Source organism: Fukomys damarensis, unplaced genomic scaffold (genome assembly GCF_012274545.1).
Source record: "Fukomys damarensis isolate Sample0158 unplaced genomic scaffold, DMR_v1.0_HiC HiC_scaffold_35, whole genome shotgun sequence".
NCBI lineage: Eukaryota > Metazoa > Chordata > Mammalia > Rodentia > Bathyergidae > Fukomys > Fukomys damarensis.
Window position 1 is genome coordinate 52,908,076 of NW_022900947.1, and position 26,420 is coordinate 52,934,495.

Here is a 26,420-nt window from a genome sequence, read left to right on the forward strand (position 1 = left end):
GTTTTTTTTTTTTTTTTTTGAGCAACACTTCTAGGCTGAGACATGACTGAGGAGGACCCCATATCAGGAAGACCAATCTCCAGGCCTCGGGCCAACGGGCTCAACTTTAGGACCCGGGGGAAGAATACTGAGGTGAGGTGGAGAGGTGGGCAGGGTCAGAGTGTCTTGTAGGACGAGGTTAAGTCTAGAGTTAATGCAAGTGAGAAGGGACCCTACTCCTTGCTCTTGGCCTAAGGCTTATGAAGTCTTATCTATATTTCAAGTCTCACGCAGCTCCTCCTGGACCCTGGACTATCGAAGGTCCAGAGTCGGCGTGGTAAAAGCTGTCTGAAGAGGTTGGCAATCATCTGCCAAAAGATGATGGAGTGCGGCTGACTGCCGGCTTATCTGCCTGCCCAGTGGGTGGGTCATGGTGCGTACAGGAATTGAAAAGATCATTTTGGAATGATGGAGATCGTCTGACTAAGATTTTATTTTACATTTAAAGAAAGTAAGTCCCAGATATTTGTAGCTCGTATTCCTGTCTCACTCTGCTCTTTTCTATGGAGGGCCCACTCTCCCACCAAAGTATCTCTGTTAATAACCAGATGGGTATGCTTAACTGATTAATTAGCTAACATCATTCAGGAAGGATAAACAGAAACAGATGCCACCCATATAGAAACTTCTCAATCCCTTTGCTGCAGAAAAAAACAAAAATGTACGAGCAGCGTTTAGTGTAATTTTGCAATTGTTAATTGTGCTGGGATCATTATTTAAAAATTCTGTCTTCTTATAACCTCTTAGTGTGCAAAATTAATCCAATGAGAAAAGCTAAGTGAAGATGGTTTGAAACAATAATTTTCATATAGCATAAATATATTGATGATTTGGCTTATAAGTCAATTTAATGAATTTTATTGCTGTGAAACTGTTTCTTCATGCCTAGATGAGTTAATATAAATCAAGGTTTTTGAATTGGAAATGTAAAGATCAGACCTGAAATTGTTTTTGCTGAAGTGGGAATTACTATTTTAGAACTTTCAAACAGTGGTCTGATAAAATTTAATACTGCTTGTATTTTATTACCTTTGTATATGACAAGCCTTAAAAAACTACCTTCTTTAGAGGCCCTAAATCAGGATTAAAAATAAGCTTTCTAAACTTTTAACTTGAGCCCAAATCATCAAGATGGAAATTAATGGTGACAGACAAAATACATAGGAATTCAGATTCCCAAATCAGATGTAAAATCTCAAAATGGTGCACCTGGCCTGAAAACAACCCCTAAAAAGAAGATCTTGGAATTTTTGTTGATTATTACTTAAAAAATAAAGAAAGTTGTGATAAATTGTCTTAAGTGGTAATAGACCGAAGTAATATCACTCTCACAGTAGGAAAGGTTAAAAAAATGTGTGTGATCCTCTCATGAATCCAGTGTTTGAAAGATGAGCTTTGGCATCAGAAAGATGTGTGTTTTCAATTCCATCATCTTTCATTATGACTCTGGGCAAGTCTTTTGATTTTTCTTATCCACCTTCCTGAAAAAGGGCTTACCAAACTGGACTTAAGTAGCAGAATGGATGTAAGAACTATGTGAAAACAAATCTTGAGCACCTAACCAAATGCTTGTGTTGCAGTGGAGGTTAGTTGGCAGTGCTAATCATTACAAAAACATCCTCAAGGGATGACAGTATATGCTTGAGGTTTTCAGAAGAGGCAGGCAGGTTCTCTGCCTTGGAATTTCTTTCATCTTTTAGCAGCTGTGCCTATTGGCAAGTTCTTTCCCGATTCTCTAATTCTCTTCCACATAACAGTGTTACAGATCTACTAATACAAATATCATATGTATCAGAGCGTTCTCAGGATAACATTTTTGTCTCCTCAGATTAGAAGATGGATTATCCCCTTTCTTTACCAGCCAAGTTTCTCTAAGATAATTGTATTTTGTCAGTTTCTCTTTAAATGTGTTGTCCAGGATTGAATTCACTGTTGTGGGTAGTATGTGACCTTAAGAGTCAGCTTTTCTCACTGGATACATTTTGTACACTGAAAGATTGTAAGAAGATAGAATTTTAAAATAACATCTTATTTCTTCTGGGATCTACTTATTTCAAATGCACCTTAAATCACAATGTAGTCCTGAGAACAATAGACTCCAAGTGAACTATCTTTTGACAAAATTTTCTAAATAATTTTCACATATTATTGTACATTTTTGTTTTCTCCCATCCAAGTACTAACCAGGCCCCACCCTGCTTAGCTTCTGAGATCAGAAGAGATCGGGCACGTTTAGACCCGTAGACAATTTTTGTTTTCTGTACTATTTTTTTCACTCCATGTATGCTTGCTAACTAATCTTTCACTAATTAATAATTTTATTCTTGCTCATCACTCTGACACGACTAAGGACTTTTTTTTTGGCCCTGGGAATCGAACTCAGAACCTTGAGCTTGCAAGGCAGCCGGTGGAGCCACTGAGCTAACCTCTCGGCCCATTAAGGTCATTTTAAAACTTTCAGTTTTGTTACTCAACACATCCCTTTCCCTTCCACACCTTCTACACCACCTTCCCATTCTGAAGTACGTGCTGCCTAGGACATAAAGAGAGGAGGTGTCTTTGGGAGGCCATGGAAGGTCATTCATACTTCAGCAGACCTTCCTAAGTGTTGCCCTCTGAGTAGAATTGCTTTGTGAATGAGCTACATGTTTCCCTTGCATTCAACTTCTGCTATTTGTCTTTTCCGGAAGCTTCTTATTTAACTTGTCACATATGACATCAATCATACTATCTATCTTTATGAGTTTAATTATTGAAAATTTATTTTAAAGAGGCCCTGATAAATACTAAACATTTGGAGGAGAACCAATATGACAGATCCTCTGGGAGTTGGTGCCATTAAAATTGTATTTTAATAAGTGAAAGAAAATACATGGTTTGAAGATTCTCACTCTTTTAATGTTTGGCCTGAAGAAAGAGAATCTAAGGAATAGCTATTAAGTGGAAAAAGAAATAAAGATATTTGCAGATATAGAACTACTATCATAAAATTGGCTAACTTTGGTGAAGAACCTGTGAGTATTTTGCCCCAAACTATGATTGCCTAAGGGATTGCTGACTTCAGCCTATTCTTTTGAATATTAAGAATCTTTAAGAGATAGAAGGAAGGGAGGAAGGAAGGAAGGGCAAGGGGGAATACAAAGAATGAAGAGGTATTATGTCCATGTACTAACTCCCCATTGTGAATCTATCATTATGTACCGGAAACATACTAATAAGAATAAATTAAAAATATCAATAAACAAGGTAGTACGTTATACAAACAACAGTGAAGTAACAGTGGAAAGCGGTCAAGGGAGTCTCTAAAGAGCACATCAGAAAGACCACCCAGGGCTTGCAGAATACTGAGAAGCTCCCTCAGTTAAGGAGGGAAAGGAACTTAGAGAAGAGGAATAATGCAAGCACAGTAATCCCAAACAACAAAGATAGTTTTGCTGCAAATGAAGTGTAGAATATGCTATGTAGTCAAGAGTGTAAGTGTAAGTGTTATGAAAGCAAGATACTGCTGTCATATCTCTAAGGGTTGGTTCTACAGATAAATACATGTGTCACAAGAAATGTGAAGTAAGTTTTGGTGACACCAAGTAGTCAAAGCCAACTCTGCTTCTCAGTTACATAGCACAGAAAAAAAATCAATATATATGCTTATTTTCATTTCAGGATACAACAAATGCAATTAGTCTAAAACTCTGCATTCAAGGCAATGTTCCAACAATCCACATATTTCAAAATAAAAGAAATAAATATTTGACATGGCTGTAAGAAATAAAATGTTAGCAAAAATAAACATCTAAAGAGAATATTAAGAATGTACAGTCTTAATATGTATATATTCTACAAAGTATTAAGTGCCCCAACATAGATTTATACACTTAGATATAAAAAGTATGGTAACCAATCAGATTTCCTAATACACTGAGGTTCAGTAATTTGTCCAAGTTATAGATGACCCAACTCTGCAGCTGACTAGGGTATGTTTTGCTGCAAAATCCTCTTGCCATCTATTTTGCTGAGACACCCAAGAAGGCTTGTTATCACCATGATAATTAGTATTGAGGAAAGCTCATAGGGTTAATCTACTTAGGAATCAAAAAATTAAAAACATCAGTGATAAAAGATTGGACTGGTTATCTTGAAAAATAAAACTAAAAATTGCTATAAAACCAGACATTTCATCTTATAGTTCATAAAATTTATGTTGCATAACTGCTCGTGAGGAATAAAGATTAGTCATGTTAGCTGTTTAGTAGTAGAATATGCTGTTCTTTATCTCATGGTTGTCTTGTGGCTCTGTTTTCGAGGATCTCTCTTAATCCTTTAATGTTTAAAGGGAACTCTTATGAATGAAGGCTCTGTCTTTATCATCTGGTCATTGCTTGTTTTTGTTGTGAACTTTTCTAATTTGAAAAAGTTTTCATATCTCAATGCTATACATTTGCTTTGATCAGTTCTCTGTTACAACAATTGCCAAATTCATGTGTCCACTGAAGGCATTGGTTCCACTTTGCAATTAGCGTGATTGTTTATCATTAGCATGAGACTGGCCAATGTCTTTGGCAGAAACAGACACTAGTGTTAGGTGGAGAGTGCTGTTTGACAAGGAACTAATTCCAAGTGCCATTAGAATATAGTTTGTGCTAAATTGACTTCTGCTTTCTTACAGTTTTCTTCATTTAAAACTACAAGGACTTGGTTGATCAATAGTAGGATGATGATTGCTACTTCTGTGATTCCTGACTTTTCCAAACAGGTATGCAAGTGTAACATTATTTTAGAAAAAAATCTGAACTTTGAAAGATTTTACTTCAGTAATACTTGGGACATTGACTATCCTGCAGAGTTTGATAAAACTTTGACCTTTTTAGAAGCAAAGGGGTCCTACTTAGGCTTTAAACCTTACTTTTTAAAGCAGTGAGCCGCGGTGATGAGCCAGGTGTTACTAATCAAGGTGGCCCCACACTGATGGATGTTATTGCGCTGAAGGGAAGCTTGCCAAGGCCAGGCACCCTTGGGTGCAAGTTCTCCAGACATTATTCTGTTGACTGTTAGTGGTACAGCTCGTTTACCGCAACCTGAAAGAGATGAGATTATTAAGTCATAGGAAACAAACATCTCACACTCGATACAGAGAACTTGATAGAGTACTGTAATACAGTATTTAAGGCTACTATTGTATAAGCATCACTCCATCCTGTCCACTTTCTGTGATCCCAGGTGCACGACTCTTCTTGTAGTAAACCTTTGTAGAAGCGGGCACCTATTGCTCACTGAAGCGTTGTTACACTGCAAGGATTGACACCCTACTAATTAACCCAGTGGACTTGCCTTGTCAACTATCTATTTACCCTGGGAGCTCCCAGGAGGACTACTGTTTCCCAGTGTTAGGTGATCCAAAGGTGTTACCTTGACAGGAAGTCCTTACTAGAGGAGCAACTTCCACTGGCCATACATGTAATTGCCTGTTTGTTGAAAACCTACTCTCCTTTTCTGAATGACTGCTTTCCTCTAAGATGTGCATGGATTATTGTAGCGCAACTATTTTCTCACTCTTCAGGATGAAAGTTTCTAAGATTTCAAGTAAACACTATGTGACTAAACATGTATTTTATCATATGCATCAAATTTAGGATTCCTGCTAAGAATTAAACCTATTTATAGCACAATATGCACTAAGAAATGGTAGATTTATTTCTTGCTCCAACTAAGTATAAAAAAGAAAATGTATTTTACTGGTAGATTACACTCCCCACATGGTGTGGCCAGCTGTTTTAAAAAGCTTATTGCTCTCAGTTTAGAATACTACTTTTCCTCATCTGAAGGAATAGCGTATTTTCATTTCTCATCTTGATTCTAGTCTTTCCCATCTAATTCATTCTCCACATTGGAACCTGAGTGACCTTTTTGAAATGTCCAAACCTTTCAGACATTTCATTGTCCTCCTGATAAAGTAATAAAGTTTCCCTGTGGTTCTGGTCCTTGATCACTATTCATCACAGTGCTTTCCCACTGCTCCCAGTACTGCATATTCCAGTTGTGCTGACACTTTGTCAATTACGAGATGACTACATTCTGATTGCCTTGAAGATGTTTTTTATAAACTATTTCCCATGCCCAGGCACTCAGTGCTGGTCACTTGCCTTATGGCCTCACCTCTGTTTTGTTTCCAGGATCATGTGCTGACTCTACAGGACCAGGCTACCTAAATTTCTCCCCACCCCCTTTTTTTTGAAGTAACAGCTTTATTGAACTAAGATTTGTATAGTATACAATTTGCAAACTTGAAGTGTATGATTCAGTAGATCTTAGCATATTGACAGAGGTGTACAACCATGGCCACAATCAAATTCAGATCATTTTTGTTATCTCATAGCAAAATATTCTAACCATTATCTATCATCTCCCAACGACTTCTCCCAAAATCTAGGCAACCACTGAGCTCCTCTGTATCTTCATAGATTTTCCTATTCTGGGAATTTACATTTTTTATTTAAAAATAGATCACACTTATAGCAACAATAAAGAGCTTGACATATCCAAAGAAATAGAAATCTTGCAAAGTGAGCTCTCACACTGCATTGGACAGCAGAAACACATTTAAGTTACAATAACTCTCTCTTTCTCTCTCTCTCTCTCTTCTCTTGCTCCCTATTGTCCATCTTTTATTTCATGCTTTATTTATATATTAACTTTTTTATATAAGGGAAGCCATGTGATGTTCAGGCTTTTGTGTCTGATTTCCTTCACTTAACATTATGGTATCTTATTGACTCTCATAGCAGTATATACTTTATCTGCTAAAGCATTTATCACACTATTGTAGTATGTCTTTCCCTATCTTTGAATTATAATTTTGAACACAATCCAATCTTATTCACAACGATACCACCAGATCCTGACATCTGGTACTTGGTGGATATTAAGTGATATTTGTTGAATGAATAAATGACAAATACATAAAAAGCACTAGTGAAATTCTTTGCCATTTTCTTTCAAAATTAAGGCCGAAGTAAATTGAAGTGGGTTAGTGATGCCACCATCAGCTATGAATATGAGACCATTAAATAAGTTTTGAATAGCAAGTTTTTTAAGATTTATAATTTTAATAAAAATTTATTTATTTATTATTTATTTATTTATTTATTTTTGTTTTTTGAGACAGGGTCTCACTATGTAGTTGAGACTGACCTGGAACTCACTATGTAGCCCAGGCTGGTCTCAAACTCACAGCGTTCTTCCTGTCTCAGCCTCCTGAGTGCTGGAATTACAGGCATGTGTTACCACACCTGGCTTATTAATAAAAGAAATGTTCAGTCCATGGTGATGATATCATTAAATAAATGAACAAACTAAGGGATTAATAAAAAATGGATACTTAAATAACTTCAACATATCTCCTCACAAAAAGTTACCAAGTAATTTTGCAGGAATGAAATATGGCAGATTCAATGACAATCAAGTAATCAAAATGAATATCATCACCAATGGGACAAAATGAAATAAGCTGTCAATTTCCATACCAGAAATGCAAAACCCAAACTAAAGGGTATTTCATAGTGTAGTAGGCCTATAGTTGAAGTGTCTAGGTCCCGTAAAGTAAAGGAGAAAGAGAAGATGTTGAAGACTGAAGAAGCTAGGAATCTTGAACAATTCTTTGCAATGTATGACTCTGGAACTAGATCATATTTTTCTACGGATATTATTAGAAAAAGTGAGAAACTTGAATTATGTCTATATATTGGACATACTATCTAAAAAGTCATGCTTCTAATAATATCTTCATTTAGGTGTTACTCATTATGCATTAGTATTAATTTTCTGATGATGGTTATAATGTAGTCATATAAAACAATGTCCCTTTTGTGGTTATATACAATTTAAGATTCAGGAGTGATAGGAAGGATATAATTCACATGATTTATTCTCAGAGAAAAAGATCTTGTGATATACTTTCAAGTTTTTATAAATTTAATGTTAGCTCCCAAATAAATAAAAGACCCCCCCAAAAAAAGATCTTCTGAGCCCCATGTGAGAAAGTGAACAAATTATTTAACATAAATTTCAGGAGTTATCCTGATAGCTTAAAAAATTATCGATGTATCTCTGAGTGCTATCTTTATAAATTTTTTAAAAAGTTTGAATAGCAAATCTTAAATAACAGAGTTTATCACTGTCTCGTTATCATTTTCTAATTATCCTATTTCTTTTCAGAAAGCACATTACATTAAATCTTTAAAAATTTAGAAAAACAAGTCCACTTGTTCCAAACCAGAAGTATATACTTTGTACAAATTTCTCCAGAATTATCACAATGTTAAATTTTTTTTTAAACATAAATTTTAAAACTCAGTCTTAGATTTAGGAATACAGAATTGCTATCTATTGTTCAATTATTGCTCCTTTTCAAGAAAATATGGCCCATATTGGCTCATACTTGGAGATATCTTTGCTGCTATGGAAATCGAAGTAATTTATGTAAGCTAACTTACATGCTTGGAAAATTAGCTTTCCTGTTGATGAGCTCATTGCTGAAAAACAAAATAAAATAAAGAATGATAATCTGATATTCTCTTCCTTGGTCCCAATGACCAAGAATTATCAGAGCACACTGTCCATATCTGGATTCTAGACAATGTAGATGAGTCAGGAGAACAGCCATCTAACAGAACAACAAATTGTAGGTTTTGCAGAGATTGATAGGCAACCTCTAACAAGGTGGCTAATGTCTGAAACAGCAGGACACAAAACTGTGGAGGTTAAAATCCACAGATACTTTCAATTAATACAAAACTGTGTTTTCCCAACAGTGCAGTTTCGGGAAAGTCTCTTTGAATTCCACTGCAGGTGAGGGGGAAAGGGGAGTACTAGTTGGGCCCTGGCCTCAAAGGCAGGCTCAGCCAGAACAGGTCCCCTTTTGTCTCTTTTGTTACTTAACATTTCACATAAGCCTTTTTTTTCTTTTGTGAAGGTGAAGCAGGATTTAAAAAGGAGGAAAAACAGGTTTCTCCAACCTAATACCTAAGCTGTTGTGCTTGTTCTAATACAGATAAAATCAGGAACTTTGTCCTTGTAAGTAAAATTTTATAATCTCCTATTCTCTTAACATCCTGTTTTTACCTCACCAGGGCCACTGGGTTATGTGAAATTGCAAAACTGTTCCTTCCTTCTTTTGTTCCCTTTCTCATTTGAAAAAGATCTCCCTACTTCCTATTATCTATCCTTTATTTTTCTCTACTTGTGCAATGTGATTTTAGCTTTGCTTTAACACACTGTATCTAGTGAAGATCCTGCCTCACAGTTATTTGTCAAAACAAAACATAGCTTCTTGATAAACTACGGATTAATCTTAAACTACCGGGTTATGTATAGGCTTGACCTAGAATCTCTATTGTCTTAAATTTCTATTTTTTTTTTAATTCAAAGATTACATATTTCCGTAGAACAATATTTTTGCATGTTTAAGAATTGCCTTAAAGATGCTACTTTATGGGCCTTTCCCAAACACTAGTAAACACCATATATTTGAAAATAACTAACATTTTAAGGTTAGTTTAGTCTACTACTAGTCCCTCATACTAATGGCATCAGGTTTCTGAAGCATACACACAATTTAATAGTTTCACACTAATCATGTAACCACTCTATCCACACAATATTTTTGTATATTTGCATGATAATTTTGTGATTTCAGGAAGCATAAACATTATCACTGCATTTTACAGATGTGAAAATGAGCAAAAAAGTATGGGCCAATTTTGAGCTCCTGTGGTAATGTAGTGGAATTACAATTAGGTCCCTCTTAAATTAAGTTTTCCATCAGTTCATCCAATCTTTTGATCTAGTACAGTTGCTAAATTAAGAGAACTCATAAACTCATCCCACAAGATACAAGACCAGGCAACCCATGACTATTGCATGCTTCATTTCTAGTTTCTGATAGCTCAGGCTTTTAAATGCCTGACAGATTTACTCATTATTGGTAGTTATATACAGCATATCATGTAACTTATCGAAATGGCCACTATTTCACAAGATTAATTCATGTGTCTCACCACCTCACAAAGAAGGTGGATTAAGCAGTTGACAGGTCCCTCCCTCCTGTCTACAACTTTACTCCTGGAGTAGCTGACTCTTTGTCACATGAGCAAACTTCTGTCTGTTTCATGATCTCGGAACCTCACTTCCTGGTGAAGTTTCCTTGTGAAGAGTCAGCTAGATCCTTGGCAGGCTGGGCATCCTGTTTGATGCTTGCTGTAAATCACTTGCTTGACTGTCTTCCATCTGGTATGTGTTGGATTTGTAGAGGAACTGTGTACTTGTCCACTTACTGGAGGGAGATGCTGAGGAAGCAGTTTAGCATACGAGGGTAAACAAGTTTCTGTCTAGCTGATTCCTCAGAATTGCTAACACGCTGATGTAAGGGGTGGATTTCCAAGAGACTAATATCATACACAGAATTTATAAAATGTGTTTAAGCACAGAGCCCCTTTTAAATAAAGCCTAACAAGAAATTAGAGATCTAAGCTCCTTTTATTAGATTCCCTAAACTTTTGCTTGATCATTACATCTACGAAGTTCAATTTTCCTATTTCATTGGAACACAGAAATTTAATCATACACTGCCTGTAAAAAGCATAGTGATGGGCCCTTATAAACAATTCTCCTCCATTTAGGCAAGTGATGGTAGTGGAATGAGCTAAGGAAACTCAGAAGAGATGAGTGGATTGACGGATAAATGGTTCCAGGGATATTTTTCCTAGTTTAGTGATTTTTAAAGCATTATTTATCTGATTGCTTACCATTTCCTCATAGGAAAGAAGCTAACAAAAATGTCATAGCATAGCCATGTATATATACAAATCTATCCTTTGTGTATGTGTGTGAGTGTGTGTGGGGTATTAGAGATTAAACTTGAACCCAGGACCTTGAACATGCTAGGCAAGCACTCTACAAGTGAGCTGAATCTCCAGCCCTTTTTATGTCGAGGCAAGGTCTCACTTCATTGCCTATGCAGATTTTTAACTTGCTACCTTCCTGCCTCAGCCCCCTAGGTGGCTAGAATGGTAGTCCTGTACCACCACAGCCAGCCAGGCCATACTTTGTGAAGGCAACAAATAAGGTGTTTTTTTCAGAAAGTCTCATTCTGCAATTCAGATATTGCTCAATCCTTGATATTTCTACTTCTTAATCATGGAGGAAGTGGCTGGGTCAGATTAACCCTCCATTGGTAATAAAAGCTTGTCCTTTTTTGGGATGAATGCCAATCAACTACTTTCAGATAAATCACTTGACATATCAGACATGTTCTCATTACAGAACAGTAAAACCTAGAACTATCACTTTTTTAAGTTTAACTTTTCCATGAATTCTGTTCATCCTTTTTAATTTTTGTGGTGCTGAAATTCTAACTCAGGTTCTTCTGCATGGTAGGCAAGTGTTCAACCAAATCCTCCTACAGCTCCAGCCCTCTTCTATGACAGGTGAATTTGTGATTGCACAAAATGTGGACTTAATAGAGAACTTCACATCCTATAGAAAGGCACCTACTTACCATTAACTTGAACCGATGAAACATTTATTGGCAGGGCTCTTTTATTCCTTATCTGCCGATTTAAGATGCTATGAATTTCTTTCTCTCTTACTGTCCGCTGCCCAGTGGATGGGAACTGGAATACCATGATGAGGTCTGCTGTCACACTATCTCCCTCTGGACTGTCACACACAAGAGAAAGGTACATAGTCAGAGAATGCTCCTGGGATCGTCCTGTGTGCTTTCTTATACTTCCCTGATTTGTGACTCAACTGCTGAGAATGCCAGGAGTTAATACTCCCATTTGTACATTCTTCTATATGACATTGACTGACTTAAGACCATTTCACAGTTCCCTTGTCCAGCCCTTGTATGTTTTGAGTGCAGTTTTCCCACTAATGTGAAGGCTTGTTGCAGAATTTAAGACTCAGGCATAAAAAGTAATTATCAAAATCAAAATCTTTGAGGATTGAAAGAAACCACTACGTTCTCTTAGGCCAATCAGTTACATATTTGATACCTAGAGTCAGCTTTACAGGGCCCATGACAGGTGATCCTCCAACCCGGCACCACCATTAAAATGATGGAAATGTCCTTCCTTGTGGAGGCTGGCTTCTCTTTGGTCAGGCCTGATTTTATGAATTCTTTATTTTGAATTGAAATATGTCTCCCTTTATCTTCCATAATATAAGTCTTGAGTCTGCCAGTTGGGGACGTACATAAAACATCAATTCCCTCTTCCACATAAAATACTTAAGGAAAGCAATAATATATAGTCTTGCAGTCTGCTTGAGATTAAACATGCCCAGTTTCTTAAATTTTTAATATAAACAGGTTCAACTTCCTCTACCTGTGGAACTGAATTTTTACATACTTTTAAAATAGAAAAATTGTTATCAGAGGTGCATATAAAATTTAAATTAATATGCGTTCATCTGCCATGCCTTCTATTTTTATACAATAAAATATATATGGTAATTAATTTTTTTTAGCTACACAAGCAAATCATGCCAATTCTGAAACATTTTAGCAATTGTGATTCATTTAGGCTCTGGACTATGACAATATACATAATTATAATTTTATGTCAAATTGGCAAACAGGTAACTGTCCTTAGTCACAGTAATTAACCCTATTCATCAGATAGATTTTCTCTGGACCTCTATAAAAATTACATAATGATAAGATCTATAAATCCAAAGGAATTCTTAAAATTATGATGAGTTGAAATGCTATGGCAAATCAGAATTTGAAAAAGAAGCCATGAAATCTAGAAAGTTCCAGCATTCATATGCTTTTAAACTGCCTAAATAATCCTAATAATATTAGAAAATTCTGAAGTCACTAATGTTTACTTATCAGGAAACATGTGAAGAAACTAAATTCTAAGTAAGTCTGCCAAGAAGGCAGTAATAGACTGCTGGTAAGAAAAGTAGTTATTTCCTTCAAACAAACCCATGTCTGAACCTAGTCTTTTTCTTCAAGAAGATGAGTTCAGGTCCATACAGGTTCATATGTTTGTGTCTGTGACACGCATGCTGTGCTATGTGATTTTCAAAATAACACAACTGAAACCTCTGAGCAACTACTGCCACTGATGTGAATCTCCCCCTTCACCACAACAAAAGGAATACTTATTCGCAGTAGCATAGAGGAGTGTCTTTTTGTCTGGGCATGCCTCTTGTCAACAGGGCTTCAGAATATGTAAAACTTATGATCGCATTTTGTAGCCAGTTTTTCCTTCTTCGTACTTTTGAAATGACTTAGCTCAAGAAGCATACAATTTTGTGAGTGCTGCTGGGTTTTCCTAAGGATGTGGCAGATTCTAGGCCTTACTGTCAGTTGACAGTTAGTTGCGGTTATGCGACATTGTGTCACTGTCCCTAGGGGAGCTCCATGGATCACTTTCCCTCATTCTCAAATCACTAAATATTTTTTCAAAAATAAAAAGTGATGGTCAGCCCTGTATCTGGAGACTGTTGTGGAGAAAATATTTATGAGAAATCCTAGACAAGAGCCTACTCCGGAAAGATGCACAATCTGTAAGGGTCCCTTTGTCTGTCCGTTGCCCTTCGTGCCTTCAGGCTCATGACCACACCTCTGCCCAAGCATACGTACATCAGTCTCACTACTTGGTTCTTGACATAGTGCTTGTTTAAGGCTGAATCAATAAATATCTCATCCACCTGTTGTTACAAAAAGAAAGAAACTATGTGTTAATAAGGTGTTTTATAATAGGACTATATTGTTGGATAAATGTTAAAGCAATAGGAAATATTTTCAAAGAAGCAATATCATTTGTATCAGTGATTCTTAACCTTCACGGGAGGACAGAATTATTTGCTAAATTAAAAATAAATTACACATCCTGTGGCTTCTGTCCCAGAATTTTGGTTTCAATTAATTTGGTGAGGACCAAGTCAGGCGTATTTTAAAATTCCAGGGTCTGGGGCAGGTATTTGGAGTCGAAGATATCATCTGAAAATTTTGTGGCATGAGGCTTTGAGAAATGGTGAGGAGAAGCCTAACTCCATCCCAGGCTTGATCAGCTTCTTCTGCTCATGAATTGGGCAACCTTGGAAAAGGTACTGAACAGATTTGAGCCTCAATTTCCTGACACATAAGACAAAGATCCTGATATGTTACTCAAAGGCTAGAAGGACTAGACACATACAGCATAAAGAGATGAGTATGTGTTTGTAGGCACCTGCTGGTGTCTCTAGCTCTCCTATTGGCATGGCAGTCTTAGCTTTCTCTTAGGGTCTTTAAAGGAGCTCTGAGGCACAGGAAGAGGGATTAGGGATTTAGAAGAGAGAAAGATTTTTAAATTGTTGTGGATTGTGTACTTTACAGTAAATCACAAAGGAAGAAAGAGTGAGGTGATGTTGGAATATCAAATTGAAGTGGTGTTAACTCAGATTAGGAGGACCAGGAAGAAGAAGAAGAGGGAATAACTGCTTTTGGGCTTCTGTGTACTTTGAACTGTCAGACACAGCTCAGGATCCATTACACTCAGAGTTTCTTTAAAGTATCCCCTCATATCTGCTTGGTGGAAATAGTGTTGTTAGAGTGCAGGCTTGGCAGTTCCTGTTGGGAGTGTAGATGAGCTGAATGTGAAAAGCAAATAAATCCTGAAGGAAGGAGAGGAAAACCTACTCTTCTTTGAAGCACACACATGCACGTGCACACACACACACACACACACACACCCCACACACCCACAGAGGGAAGGCTGTCTGTGGCCAAGCAAAAAGCTATGACATCTTTAGCTCCATCAGGAAGTCATGTATCTTCATTAGGAACCAAAATAAATGTTATCTAGTTTAATCCTCATGAATACTCTATAAATAAGAATTGTTTTGATTCCTGTTTTACTAAAAGTGGAAACTGAGACTCAGAGAGACATTTTGTGAACTTGAGGCTTCATGCAGATAATAATCAACTGACTTAAACACAGACCTGCTACTCTCTGCTCCCAGCCTCTCTACTCAGTCACACTGAGTCACACTGTCTGATTGTTAATATGATACAAATTTATTTACTTTTCTTTCCTTGAAAACATAGAAATAAATTTTCAGATAAATAGTTCATTGACTTGGGGATAACCTAGTATATTATAAAGATATACATATGGTAATAGCCACAAACAGAAGACCTGAGGCAACATTTGAAAAATAAATAAATTGTTAGTATCCAAAATGTATTTTCATTTGTACTTAAATAAGGAAATCAAATTTGATGATTTGAGTTTATTTGCTAGAAAGGAAACTATTTTGTAAGACATGTTTTTTCCAAGTGTATTATTGTTGTAATGATTTCTTGTCACCCACAACCAGTACTATTTGTATCTAGAAGGGAAATCTAAAAAGAAAGGGAAGCAAAAGGAAAGGGGGGAAAGGTGATCAGCTTTATAAAGAAGAAAAGGAAACAGCAACTGGCTATATGAAGAAGTCTGGTTTGTAATTAGTTTCGGGGTAAGATCCACCTACACTGGCAGTTTGTAACTTGTTGATGAAGGGATAGGATTAAAGTTTTGATTCTATGGAGGACAGTGTATATCTAGCATTATGCCTGCTGAGAAGAGTGGCTGAACCCAGCCTTGATTTCATCTTCAAAAGGCTGGGTTCTCTGGGAAGATAGGAGCTAAAAGAAGAACACAGTAGAATCTGTCTGATCATGATAATTGAGAATTATATTATTTTTAAATCATATGCCAATACCTCTCTCTAAATCAACCTCATTAATTAAGTCTTTGATGAAGCTTAATTAGGTGTCTTCAGGCAGTCCTTGGGGACACTTTGATAAAGTAAATATAGGGACTGATAAAAAGGGTCCTGTGCTCATGAATAAGCACTATGGGGAAAACTGAAGAAAACGTGAATATCAGATATTTCTGAACGGAGTTTATGTATAAATGAGCTTTCTTGAAACCCAGAAATTGTGTTTCTTGGAATATTAAGGTTTACATCATTGAACATTATTTTTCTGTCATTTTAATGGCATCCCAAGTTCCCAACAGTTCTGGAGAAGGATTTTTTAAAAATCATTTATTTATTTATTTATTTATTTATTTATTTATTTATTTATTTATTTATTTATTTATTTAGATACCAGGGATCAAACTCAAGACCTTGTGCTTGCAAGTCAGGCGGCCACCACCAAGCTAAATTCTTGGCCCAAGAATGCTTTTTTTTTTTTTTTTTTAAATTCAAATCTGTAAATTTACAGTTTGCTGTAGATTTATTTTTATTTGCATTAACCTAAGAGGACTAGTGATGTATACATCTATCTTACCTCTCACTTTGGGGTATTTGTAGAGCTTTACATTTGGAGTTAGTTTCCTTACATTGAACAAAGGATGTCTTCTCAGGGCAGTCCCTCTCTGCTGGATGATTTTGGAATGCTGAAAAGTGAACTGGACTGAGATCAAACTCTAAGAAGGCAATTAAGGATTAGCTGGACATTTAATGAAATAGTTAAGCGGGGGCTGACAACTCATAGACAGAGCCCAGCCATCAGCTCTCTTTCTCTACCAGTTGTCTGCACATGTTGCTGCCTTTCCTCTCAGCTGGTTTCCACTGGCTTCTTTTATAACAGTCTCCCTATTCCTATCTTTGCTGTTTCCAAGCTGAGGCTGCAAATTTCTGATTCCTATACTATTGATGACCGGCAGATGGAATAGGAAAGCTCTGGCTTCCACTCTAACACCAGAGGAGCTCCTTGAGAAGTGACAAATCCAAAACATGCCATGAAAACTTTAGATCGAGTTGCTTACTCTTAATTTTAATGAAGGTGCCACACTAAGAACGGTGCAGAAGACACTTTCTAAAGGTGACCATTGTCCTTACCTTGGCCTTCTCTGATGTGACATTGCTACAAGGCTAGAACTCAGGATAGAAACAGAGTGCAGTCAAATCGCACTGGAGCCTCTGTTCACAACCTCTGCTCCTGGCCTGCCTGCTAAGTCTTCTGCACTATACAGCACTGTGTGGACCCAGCCCACATGTGACCCTTTGCAAGTGATTCCTCTATTCTGTGATACCCTCTGCTCCCCTGTTCTACTACTTCCGTTTTTCTGAGTCACAATTATCTTTCATGATCAATTGCACACACCACCTCATAATAATTCTATGTCCTCAGATTAACCTATCCTCCTTGGTCTGAGTTTTTAAATCCTTCTTACATCTTCTATTCCTTAGCATAGTTATTTATGTAGATACCATGTTTCCTTTCGAAACTTCAAAGCCTTTGAGTCTAGGCTCCAGCATGATTCTTGGCATGTAATAGGAAGCATATTTTTGTTCAGGGAATGAATAAATGAAAGAAAATGAAGATGTATTTATCAGAAAGCCTCACATTTGACAGGAAATTTTTACAATAGTTTAAAAGATATTTGGTATAAATACTGGTAGAGCAAAAAAGAAAATTGCATGTGAGTTATTCAAAGGGAGTTTTCTCTTCTTGTGGCCACTTTCAGGAGTTTGTTTCCTTGTGCAAAGCTCCCATGTCATGAGGATACAATCTTCCTATGAACAAGAATAATTATCACCATTGTTTGCCAGCTCTACACCAAATATGAACTCCCTTGTCTTTGAGCTCATTTGCTTTTCACATCACCATCTGTAGTGAATGCTATTATTATCCACATTACATGGATGAGGAAGTGACTTGCCCAACTTGACAGCAGTGAGGTGTAGACCCAGGACAGTAATCCAACTCCAGAGCCTCTTGACGTCCACTTGTTGGTTGCTGACCTCAGGGTGAGCACACAGGGAAGCCCTCTTCAAGAGCCCCTGCCCACTGCCAGGCAGTAAGAGCTGCCTAAGAGGACAAGAAACTGCAAAGCCAGATCCAAAAATAAGGGCATCATCTTAGTGACCTTTATTGCAATTTGCTACAGTTGTCATTAAATCTCTTTAAAATTCTAGTTACGTTTGATTGAAGAAGTTGGAGGTAAATTGCTCTGTCAAGCCTGAATAGAGAATGGCCAGCCTGAACCCTGAGTACCGAGTGCAGACTGGTCTAACTGCCAAAGCTCTGAGCCCAGAGCTGTATCTGCTGGTGAGAGGAGTTGGATGTGGTGTCATATGAGGTCTGGGGGTAGGATGCCATGGAAGTGTGATTTTTCAGATTACCGTGACCCAGGAGGTAATGCACTTGGCAAATAGGGTGTGACTTTATGCAATGTTGTTTATTAGTCATTTTCTTTTATTGCTCTTGTCCTTCTTCAAAGTCTCCTTGTGGAACGGCTGAAGGAAACACCCATCTGAGACCAACTTACAGCAGTTGTCAATATATTGGGAAACCTTATATTGAGATCGGGAGACAGGTCAATTAGAGAATTAAAAAGTTTGTAATTAAAGATTATAAAATATTATTTCAGTGTGCCACAAAATCTAGATCTGCAAATTGCCTTATAAAAAGAAAGAAAAACATCTAACTTGGATTTATTTAAGTTGTACGGAAGATACTTAAAAGCAGATTACTGCAGGAAAGTCATCTTTCAGAAGAAATTCATGGCCTTTTTGGGTTTGTTGCTCTTCAATCTATAAATATGATTATTCTATCTAAAGTGGTCGTGCACACACACAAACACACACACATACACACATGTGCACTCACAGAGATGGAGGGACAGAGAGAGAGAGAGATAGAGGGAGAGATTTCTCTCAGCCCCTCCAATAGACCCATACCATCTAGGGTGGTGCTGCATTTTCTGAGTGATGAATGATAGTCTAAATTATCTAGTAGATCAAAGACTGCTATATTTACACATTTTTCAAAAAGTTTAGAGGTGGATCATATCGGTTCCTTTCTCCAAAAACTTCCCTCAAAAAGCGCATTCATCCACATCTTGCCTCCACCTATAGCTTGTTTATGCTGAATAAACACACAAACACAACCAGTTGTTTCTTTGCTCTCTGTTGTGCTTGCTTCTGCTGCTGCCTTCACCAGCAAAAGCTGGTATCAGGAAATGAGGATACGGAGCTCCTTACATAACAAGTAAATCCAGTGTATCGCTTAAGAAAAAGTGATCTATGGATTGAAAATCTTTTGGATTTAAAAAAATTGTGTAAGAGAAGAATTCATACAGGCTTTATCTCAGCTGAGTGTCTTAGTGACCAGTAGAAAGACTGGTGTGTGAAATAGGAAGAAAAGGGCTAAAGGTGTAGGGAAAGTGGGAAGGGTAAGGGAAAGGGAATAAGGGAAAAGAAAAAAAATATGAGAAAATGAAAAAATGGAAATAAAGTGTTTGTAAATGGGGAGGGGAGGAGGGGGTGAAGGGAGGGCAGGGACAAGGGGAAAAAATGAGAACCAAGACCTGTCATGTGAAGGTACAGGATCCCAGTAATGAATTTAACTGTTCTGTATACCTAAAATGTACCAATAAACTCAATACAAAAAATAGAAAGACTGGTGAAAGAGAATGTGGCAGGAGCTACCCAGGTGGCTTTGAAACTCTCTGCTGTCATTCCAACTGGGAACCTTAACTTATGAAGCTCAGTTTTCTTCTCTGCAAAATGCAGATAATAGGACCTCCTTGGTAGTGACATATTGCAGACTAGACATGAAATATACGACACTTCACCTTTATTGAACACTTTGAAGGCAGGGACGGGATATGCATGCACCATGCTTTGTAGTCATGCCTAATCTTCGATTACAGAATGATCACATCTCTGAGCTATTACTGAAGGACTCAACCACTTTCTAGAGCCTATTAGTCCAGACTCTGAACATGATACTTTCTGCTAATCTGTTTATTATTTTTTTCTCCAAGCTTTGAAATTAAATCTTTTCTACAAATACAGCTATAACCCAACTCCATGCACCAGACACCGTTCATTTCTTTCCTGTGCAGTTCCAAATTGCAAGTCACTTTCAACATCTGTGCTAAATTGAAGCTCACCTTCACCCAGTTGTTTTTTTCCCAGTAGAAGTTCTTGCTGCAGGGTCCATCAGAGAGAAATCTCCCACCTATGCCATTTAACTGAGTGTCCTGCTGCTAGACAGGGCAACTCGGTTCACAAACACTTTATATGCAAACAATTTGGTTCATAAACAGAAGCATTTGGCCTTTACATCGGGTGACAAACATGACTGTGGCCACCGTTCCCACACAAAGACAAGCATAGCCATCTTTTCCAAAATCGTAAAACTGATTAAGTTTGTGAACTGAGGCACCACTACTTACCTTTCTTCATTTTTTTCTGTTCCTAGGTTCTTTGTCTATACAACTCTAAATGCATAACCTCAATGATATTTTGAGGATAAGTTTGGGCCCTGTTTCTGGTATTCCTGTGAAGATAAAATTGCTTGGACATAAAAGCAGGTATTTTTTGGCGGGGTAGGAGGAGGAGGAGAAAATCCAGTGTAAATTCCAGCTGTTGCCATTGTTAATGCTGATTGGGGGTTGCCATCTCATGTTAACAGAATAATAAAAAGAAAATAATGTATTGGGAATATGTACTTTTCTAGGTATTTGGGGAGATGGCAAATGGAAATAAAACCATATGCACGATTCTTTGGATGACAAGTACCATGGAGGATGGCAGTTTATTAAGAATATGGACTCTCAAATCAAAACACATACTTTAACAACCTTACTGTATCATTGACCAACTGTTGCCTTGAGCAAATTAACTTTTCTATACCTTGATTTAGGGACAGTGGTGGTAGCGCCTTCATAAGGTTGTTGTTAAAGATTAGCTAAGATAATGCAAATATGGCTCTCAGTCGGGTGCATGGCTTTGACATATGGTTAATTGTTACTATTATTATGGATTACACATTTATAATTGTCACATATGTAATAATCCTATGATTTTAAATATTTTTTTTATTTCTGAAATTTATTCTCCAATTGAAATACTTCCTCAAGTCAGCGTGACTCAAACTCATAAAATCTGAATAATAAACTAAAGCCATCTACCCTTTTGGCAATCTCAATTTAAAATGATTCTGTTGATGCATTTTTGACCTTATAATGATATGAATGCCACACATATGGGTACTTTTATTTTTGAATTTTGTTCTTTTCCTGGGGTAGCACTATGCTATATGATGCTCTTGCAATCCTAAATGATGACATTCTACACTGTACTTTTAGCACTATTTGATTCCAGATATTCAATAAATTTTATGAGCTATGTAATACTTTATTATAAAAGAAGCTTCAGGTTAGATGAATTTGCCCCACTGTAGGCTAATGTAAACTTCCTGAGCATGTTTAGGGTAGAACAGGGTAAATTTAGACTGATCTCTGATGTTTCGGACTTCAAATATTTTAAGTTTTCAATAGGTCTGTTGAGAAGTAGCCTCGCTGTCATCTCAGGAGCATTTGTCCCTGGTGTCTGGTTACTGCAGTCTTCTCTAGAGGATGTTGTGAGAGAAGAACCACGTCTCTCCCATCCATCAGGGAGCCTGGATGAGTTTCAGCAGCATTTGAGCATGAACTATTTTATTATTGGATCTCCGTTTGCATTCAAATCAGTGAAGCCCGAACTATGAGGAAGAGCAGGATATGCAACCTGTCTTTCTTGGCCAGCTAATTAGCACCCACACAGAAGAGAGAAAAATCTGGTTTTACTAGGATTTAGCAACAATAAACAGGAGTGGCTCAGGGTGAGGCATGAGCCCATCCTGTACTTCTTTTAAAATAAATTTGATGGAAAGTGGGGAGAAAAGAACACCTGTCTTATTGAAACAAGAGTAAAATAATATAAAACTTTTGCTGACCATGAGAGCCTTGGTGATCTTATCTGAAATTCTTCTGCACTTATTGTTCCTCAATGTACAGTTTAATCCTTAATTATATCATGTCATGATGTCCAATTTCAGGAATATTACTCATGTCTCTGCAAAGTGATTAGGATTAGGTGCCAAGAAATTCAATGACTTTAATAATCATACCATGTATTAAATTATTTACTTGGTTATATTTGAAAACTGGGTCACTAGATAGTGTCTAAAATGATCTTAGTTTGTTACAAAGAAAGACTAGTGTTCTTATCTGTTTCATGATATTATGTTATTATTAGTGTTATTATTTATTTCTTTTTTGTAAGGACCTTTCTGGTTTATGTCTTGTACTGAGAAATTGATTTAGGTAGCAAAGCACAGTTAAATAACTATTGTTATTCTCTTGTAATAGAAAACATAGCTAAATATTTTATGAATTACAAAGAGGAAAGGGCTTCCTAAAAACTCAAAATAATTATAATGCAAAGAAAATTGAGTATGATTACTTTGGCATTATGGATTTCTGCATTATGGTATAAGACATACAGAAGTAAAAGTTCTATAATCAATGTGCTATTAATATTTAGAATGTATAAGGAACCCCTACAAAGCAATATAAATAAAATAAAAGATGGCTAATAGAAAAGCAGGTGAAGAATAAGTACAGGTGATTTATAAAAACGGAAGTTTAAGAAGCTAGTAAATATAGGTAATGGTGCACAAGCGCATTAAAATTTGAAAATTGCAAATTCAATCAAGAGTAAGATACTATTTTATGTATATTAAGTTGGCAAATAATACTAAGAAAAGGAAAATAAAGCCAAACACTACCAACTGCTGCAGATTGAGTGCTGTGTACCCTCAGATTCCTATTTTGAGACCTGTTCCCCAAGGTGATAACAGGCAATGGGGTTTGGGGATGTAATCTGGCCATGAGACAGTAAGGTCTGTGATCCAGGAAGTAGACCCTCACCAGATCCTCACCAGACATCTGATCTGCTGGTGCCTCCTTCTAGGACTTCTCAGAGAAAAACTAAGGCACCAAATGATAGCAAAGATGTGGGGCCTTGTGAGTGCACAGTTGATTCAGCTATTCTGAAAAGCAATCCTGCACCAATTAGTTAAAAAGTACAGTCGACTCTCAAGTTGTGACTGTCCTGACATGCAGACAACTTGGGTTATGATTAGAATTTTTCTTTTAACTTATGAACAATGTCCGGATTTACGACCTGAGTGCTGGCCACATGTGCTTCCTGATGGTCTCAGATACAGATTTAACTCTTAAGGAGTTCTGGAAGGAACATTACAACATCCTTTCCAGTGTGAGAAATCCAGGTCCGTGGGCTGATGTCTCTTTCCGGATGCTGAGATCTGCTTGTATATAGGAGCGAGATTTTGAAGGTCTTGTAGAGGAACCCAAGCCTTCAATTGACCAACTCGAGTTACAACCAGCCCTCACAAAAGAATTGAGTTTATAAGTCAAAGATCCACTGCATGCCCAGTGACCCAGAAATTTGCTTCTGGAAGTACTTGCATGAGGCCATATGGTGATAAGTAGAAGTCTGCTGAGGGTAACATTTCTTGGGGTGGTAGGCATTTATGCAGGTACAATGTGGCTGATACAAAGTATGACTCATCCCGTACCAGTTAACAGCAATGAGCCAGAAGTACACTCTTCAACACAGATAGATCTCTACAAAGTAGTCTGAGTTTAAATAAAAAGATGGAAAAAAAAATGACTTACACACAGGAGATAAGTTTAAAGCATATGCACATAAAAACTATTTTTGCAAGAATGAATATAAACAGAAGAATAGAGTAGTCATGAAACAGAATGCTGTCTTTCAGGGCAGCCTTGTAGGCTTATGCTATGCAGATAGCAGGAAAGAAATGCATGACAATCAGGGAAGGGCCTTGTGTACAGCCCTGGTGATCATGTGTGATCCTGTAACTCGGCTTTGATGCCTGTGGTGCCTGCATTCCTGGAAACACATGCTTAACTGAGACTCAGCACTCCAATCTCAGACACAGTTTCCATTGCAGAGGCACCTTTACATTCTCTCGTTCCTTTTAAGACCTATGGTATTCCAGTCTATTTAATCAGTGAAGACGGATTTCTTAGCTAGTTTAAGACAACAATGTTCTGTATAAAATGTAAGCAAAACAGTTTCTTAATAAAATGAAACATTTCTTATTATTCAAATAATTTATATTTTTCGCTAAGGCAGGCTTTCTTTTTCTTTTTCATTTTGTTTTCACACTGAGCTGGTTATGTGGGGTTGCTCAGGATGAGAGGAGTACAAGAGGCTTCGGGACATATGCAGGCTGCATTCCTCAAGAATTGATTGCAAATGCCATTTCCCAAGCTGCTTTTACTATAAAAGGACATAAGGATGTACATCAATTAGCCAACATTAACTATTGACTGGAGATTGGTCGTATCATGCGTGAGACTGCATGATAGAAAAAAGTGCACAATTGAATGTTAAGTGAAAGGAGAGATTATAAACTCAGTCTGTGATATCATTGTCAGTATACTGCAACTGGGTATCCTGTCTGTGGCCAAGCAGCAGATGGGAATATTTAAAAAAATAACAATTGATTGAAGAGAGAAAGAAAATGTTTTGGGAAAATTGTTTCAACTGAAATAAAGCATAACCTGTCATTTCTTTCCTTTTAAAATAACCCCACTTCTGTGCTTCCTCAAAATTAATCTGGACAGTTTGTAAGTGAAGGTTTGTTGGCATCCTGATCAGAATGTTGTGCAAAAGTGTGTGTTTGTTTTTTGCCTTGGAAGGAAGCCCTGCACGTTAGCTGTGATAAAATTGTTAGCAGTTATTTTAAGCACTGCATGATTAGCCTTTTTAAATAATACATTTGCAATGTAAAATAAACATTTTTGTCTTTTTGTCATATCTTTAAAATACTCTAAATCTTAAAATGTGGTCTCACAAAAAAGTGTTCTTATTGATAATGAGTTGTAATATAAGTAGGCTTTTTTATATGCAATTATTGTTCTGGTCTCAGGGAAGCAGTGGCCTCGGATATTTTGAATTCAGTTCTCTCATCTTTAAATGAGATGGTTGAGTTAGAAAAAGTGGTTCATCAGAAGTATTAACTACTTAGGATTCTCTTTTACCCCTGTCTTCACCTATTCATTTCATCAGATACTGATTTTTCCGTTCTGGGAGGTCCTACAAATCTGCAAGATGCTTTTTATGTGAATGGTCTGAAAATCACATATTTGGAACTAAGGGAAATGATCCAAAAATTTCTTCCACTTGCATTTGTATGATGAAAAGAATTTTTATCTGACTTACCAAATTTTCACTCATCTCCTGTAGGTCCTTAAATAGGTAGGTGATCTTTTTTCCAGAGTTGACGTTGATGTGGAGATCTGAGATTGTGAAGGTTCCACGATAATATTCCATTTTGTCGCCTGTGATGAGAACAAGAAGTAGTACATTAAGAGATCTGGGCAAAAGTTTCATGATCTAAGACCTGACTATAATGGGGCTTATATTTATTAACTATATACTGGACATTTTAATAATTTAATTTCATTAAAACAATGAAAATAATAATCAAATTTTCATGTTAACAATAGTAACAGACAGCTACTGTCTGCCTATTATGTTCCCAACATTTCTGTGTACTTCACTTTTCTAACTCATTTGATTCTCAACCAGCTAAGATTGGCATCACCTCCTTCATACAGATAAGCAAGAGAGACACAGTGGCTTTAAGTAACTTGCTCTGTGTTGTAAAAGTGTAGGTGCCTGGGTAAAGTTTTGAGCCCTAACAGTCTGTCTCTGGATCTTGGATATTCATTATTACATTACTCTTTGCTGAGTTGAAATCTAAAGACCAATTAAAAGCAAATGCAGATGAATGTCTTTGTAAATCTTGGTTTGTAATGAGAGACCCAGGCACAGATAAAATATATATGAACAGTAGGTTAGGGAAAAAGTTCTCTGAGGTAGCAGGAAGGAATGGTGTATAACATGGATAAGTCGATCAGGTCTCTGCATGGCAATTAGGAAAGGTTGGAAAATAGAGGAGTGCAGGTGTCCAAGGGATCTGGTAATTTTAGGAGTAATACACAGGAGGACAAGAGATCTACAGTGAGTTGGCAATAGAAAGGGGAGTCACCATGAAGCAACCTGGGTCCTTTGGCAGCTTAATAGGACTAAGGGGCTTGATTGTGCATCTAGCAACAGCAGTAGGGATCACAAAACTTCTGAACCCTATAATGCTGTATTTGTCCCAATAAGTCTTTCTCTTCATCATGCTTTATTCTCATAGGAAAGGGAGCTTTTTTTTTTTTTAACAAAATGAAATATTTTGAGTATCTTTTGCCATTGGTGTAAACCATAATTGCATTATAGAGCCTAGAAATATGGTGTTAAATCCTGTTCATCTCCTAAAATAGGTGTCACTCACTTTGAAGTCTGTGGAGTGTGACAACAGGTAAGATTACAATAGACATCCTGAGCCAGTCATTGTAATACATACATTCACTTGATAATGACACTGTGAGAATTTGTCAAAAAATATGTGGCTTGTACTCTGAAAATATTTTAAAAAGGGAGAATTTCAAAATGCATTATTT

The 26,420-nt window shown here is 36.9% G+C and overlaps 1 protein-coding gene across 1 annotated transcript in view; it reads right to left on the minus strand.

Moving 5' to 3' along the window:
- The window catches only part of Tmprss11a (transmembrane serine protease 11A), an 83,632-nt gene that overhangs the window by 12,930 nt on the left and 44,282 nt on the right, over positions 1–26,420 (minus strand). Inside the window, exons 4-8 of the mRNA XM_033758870.1 lie at positions 25,129–25,247; positions 13,685–13,752; positions 11,588–11,748; positions 8,526–8,564; positions 4,940–5,111 (exon numbers count right to left, since the gene is read on the minus strand). Coding sequence (XP_033614761.1) covers positions 4,940–5,111; positions 8,526–8,564; positions 11,588–11,748; positions 13,685–13,752; positions 25,129–25,247 — 559 coding nt within the window. The remainder of the gene's footprint in view (positions 1–4,939; positions 5,112–8,525; positions 8,565–11,587; positions 11,749–13,684; positions 13,753–25,128; positions 25,248–26,420) is intronic.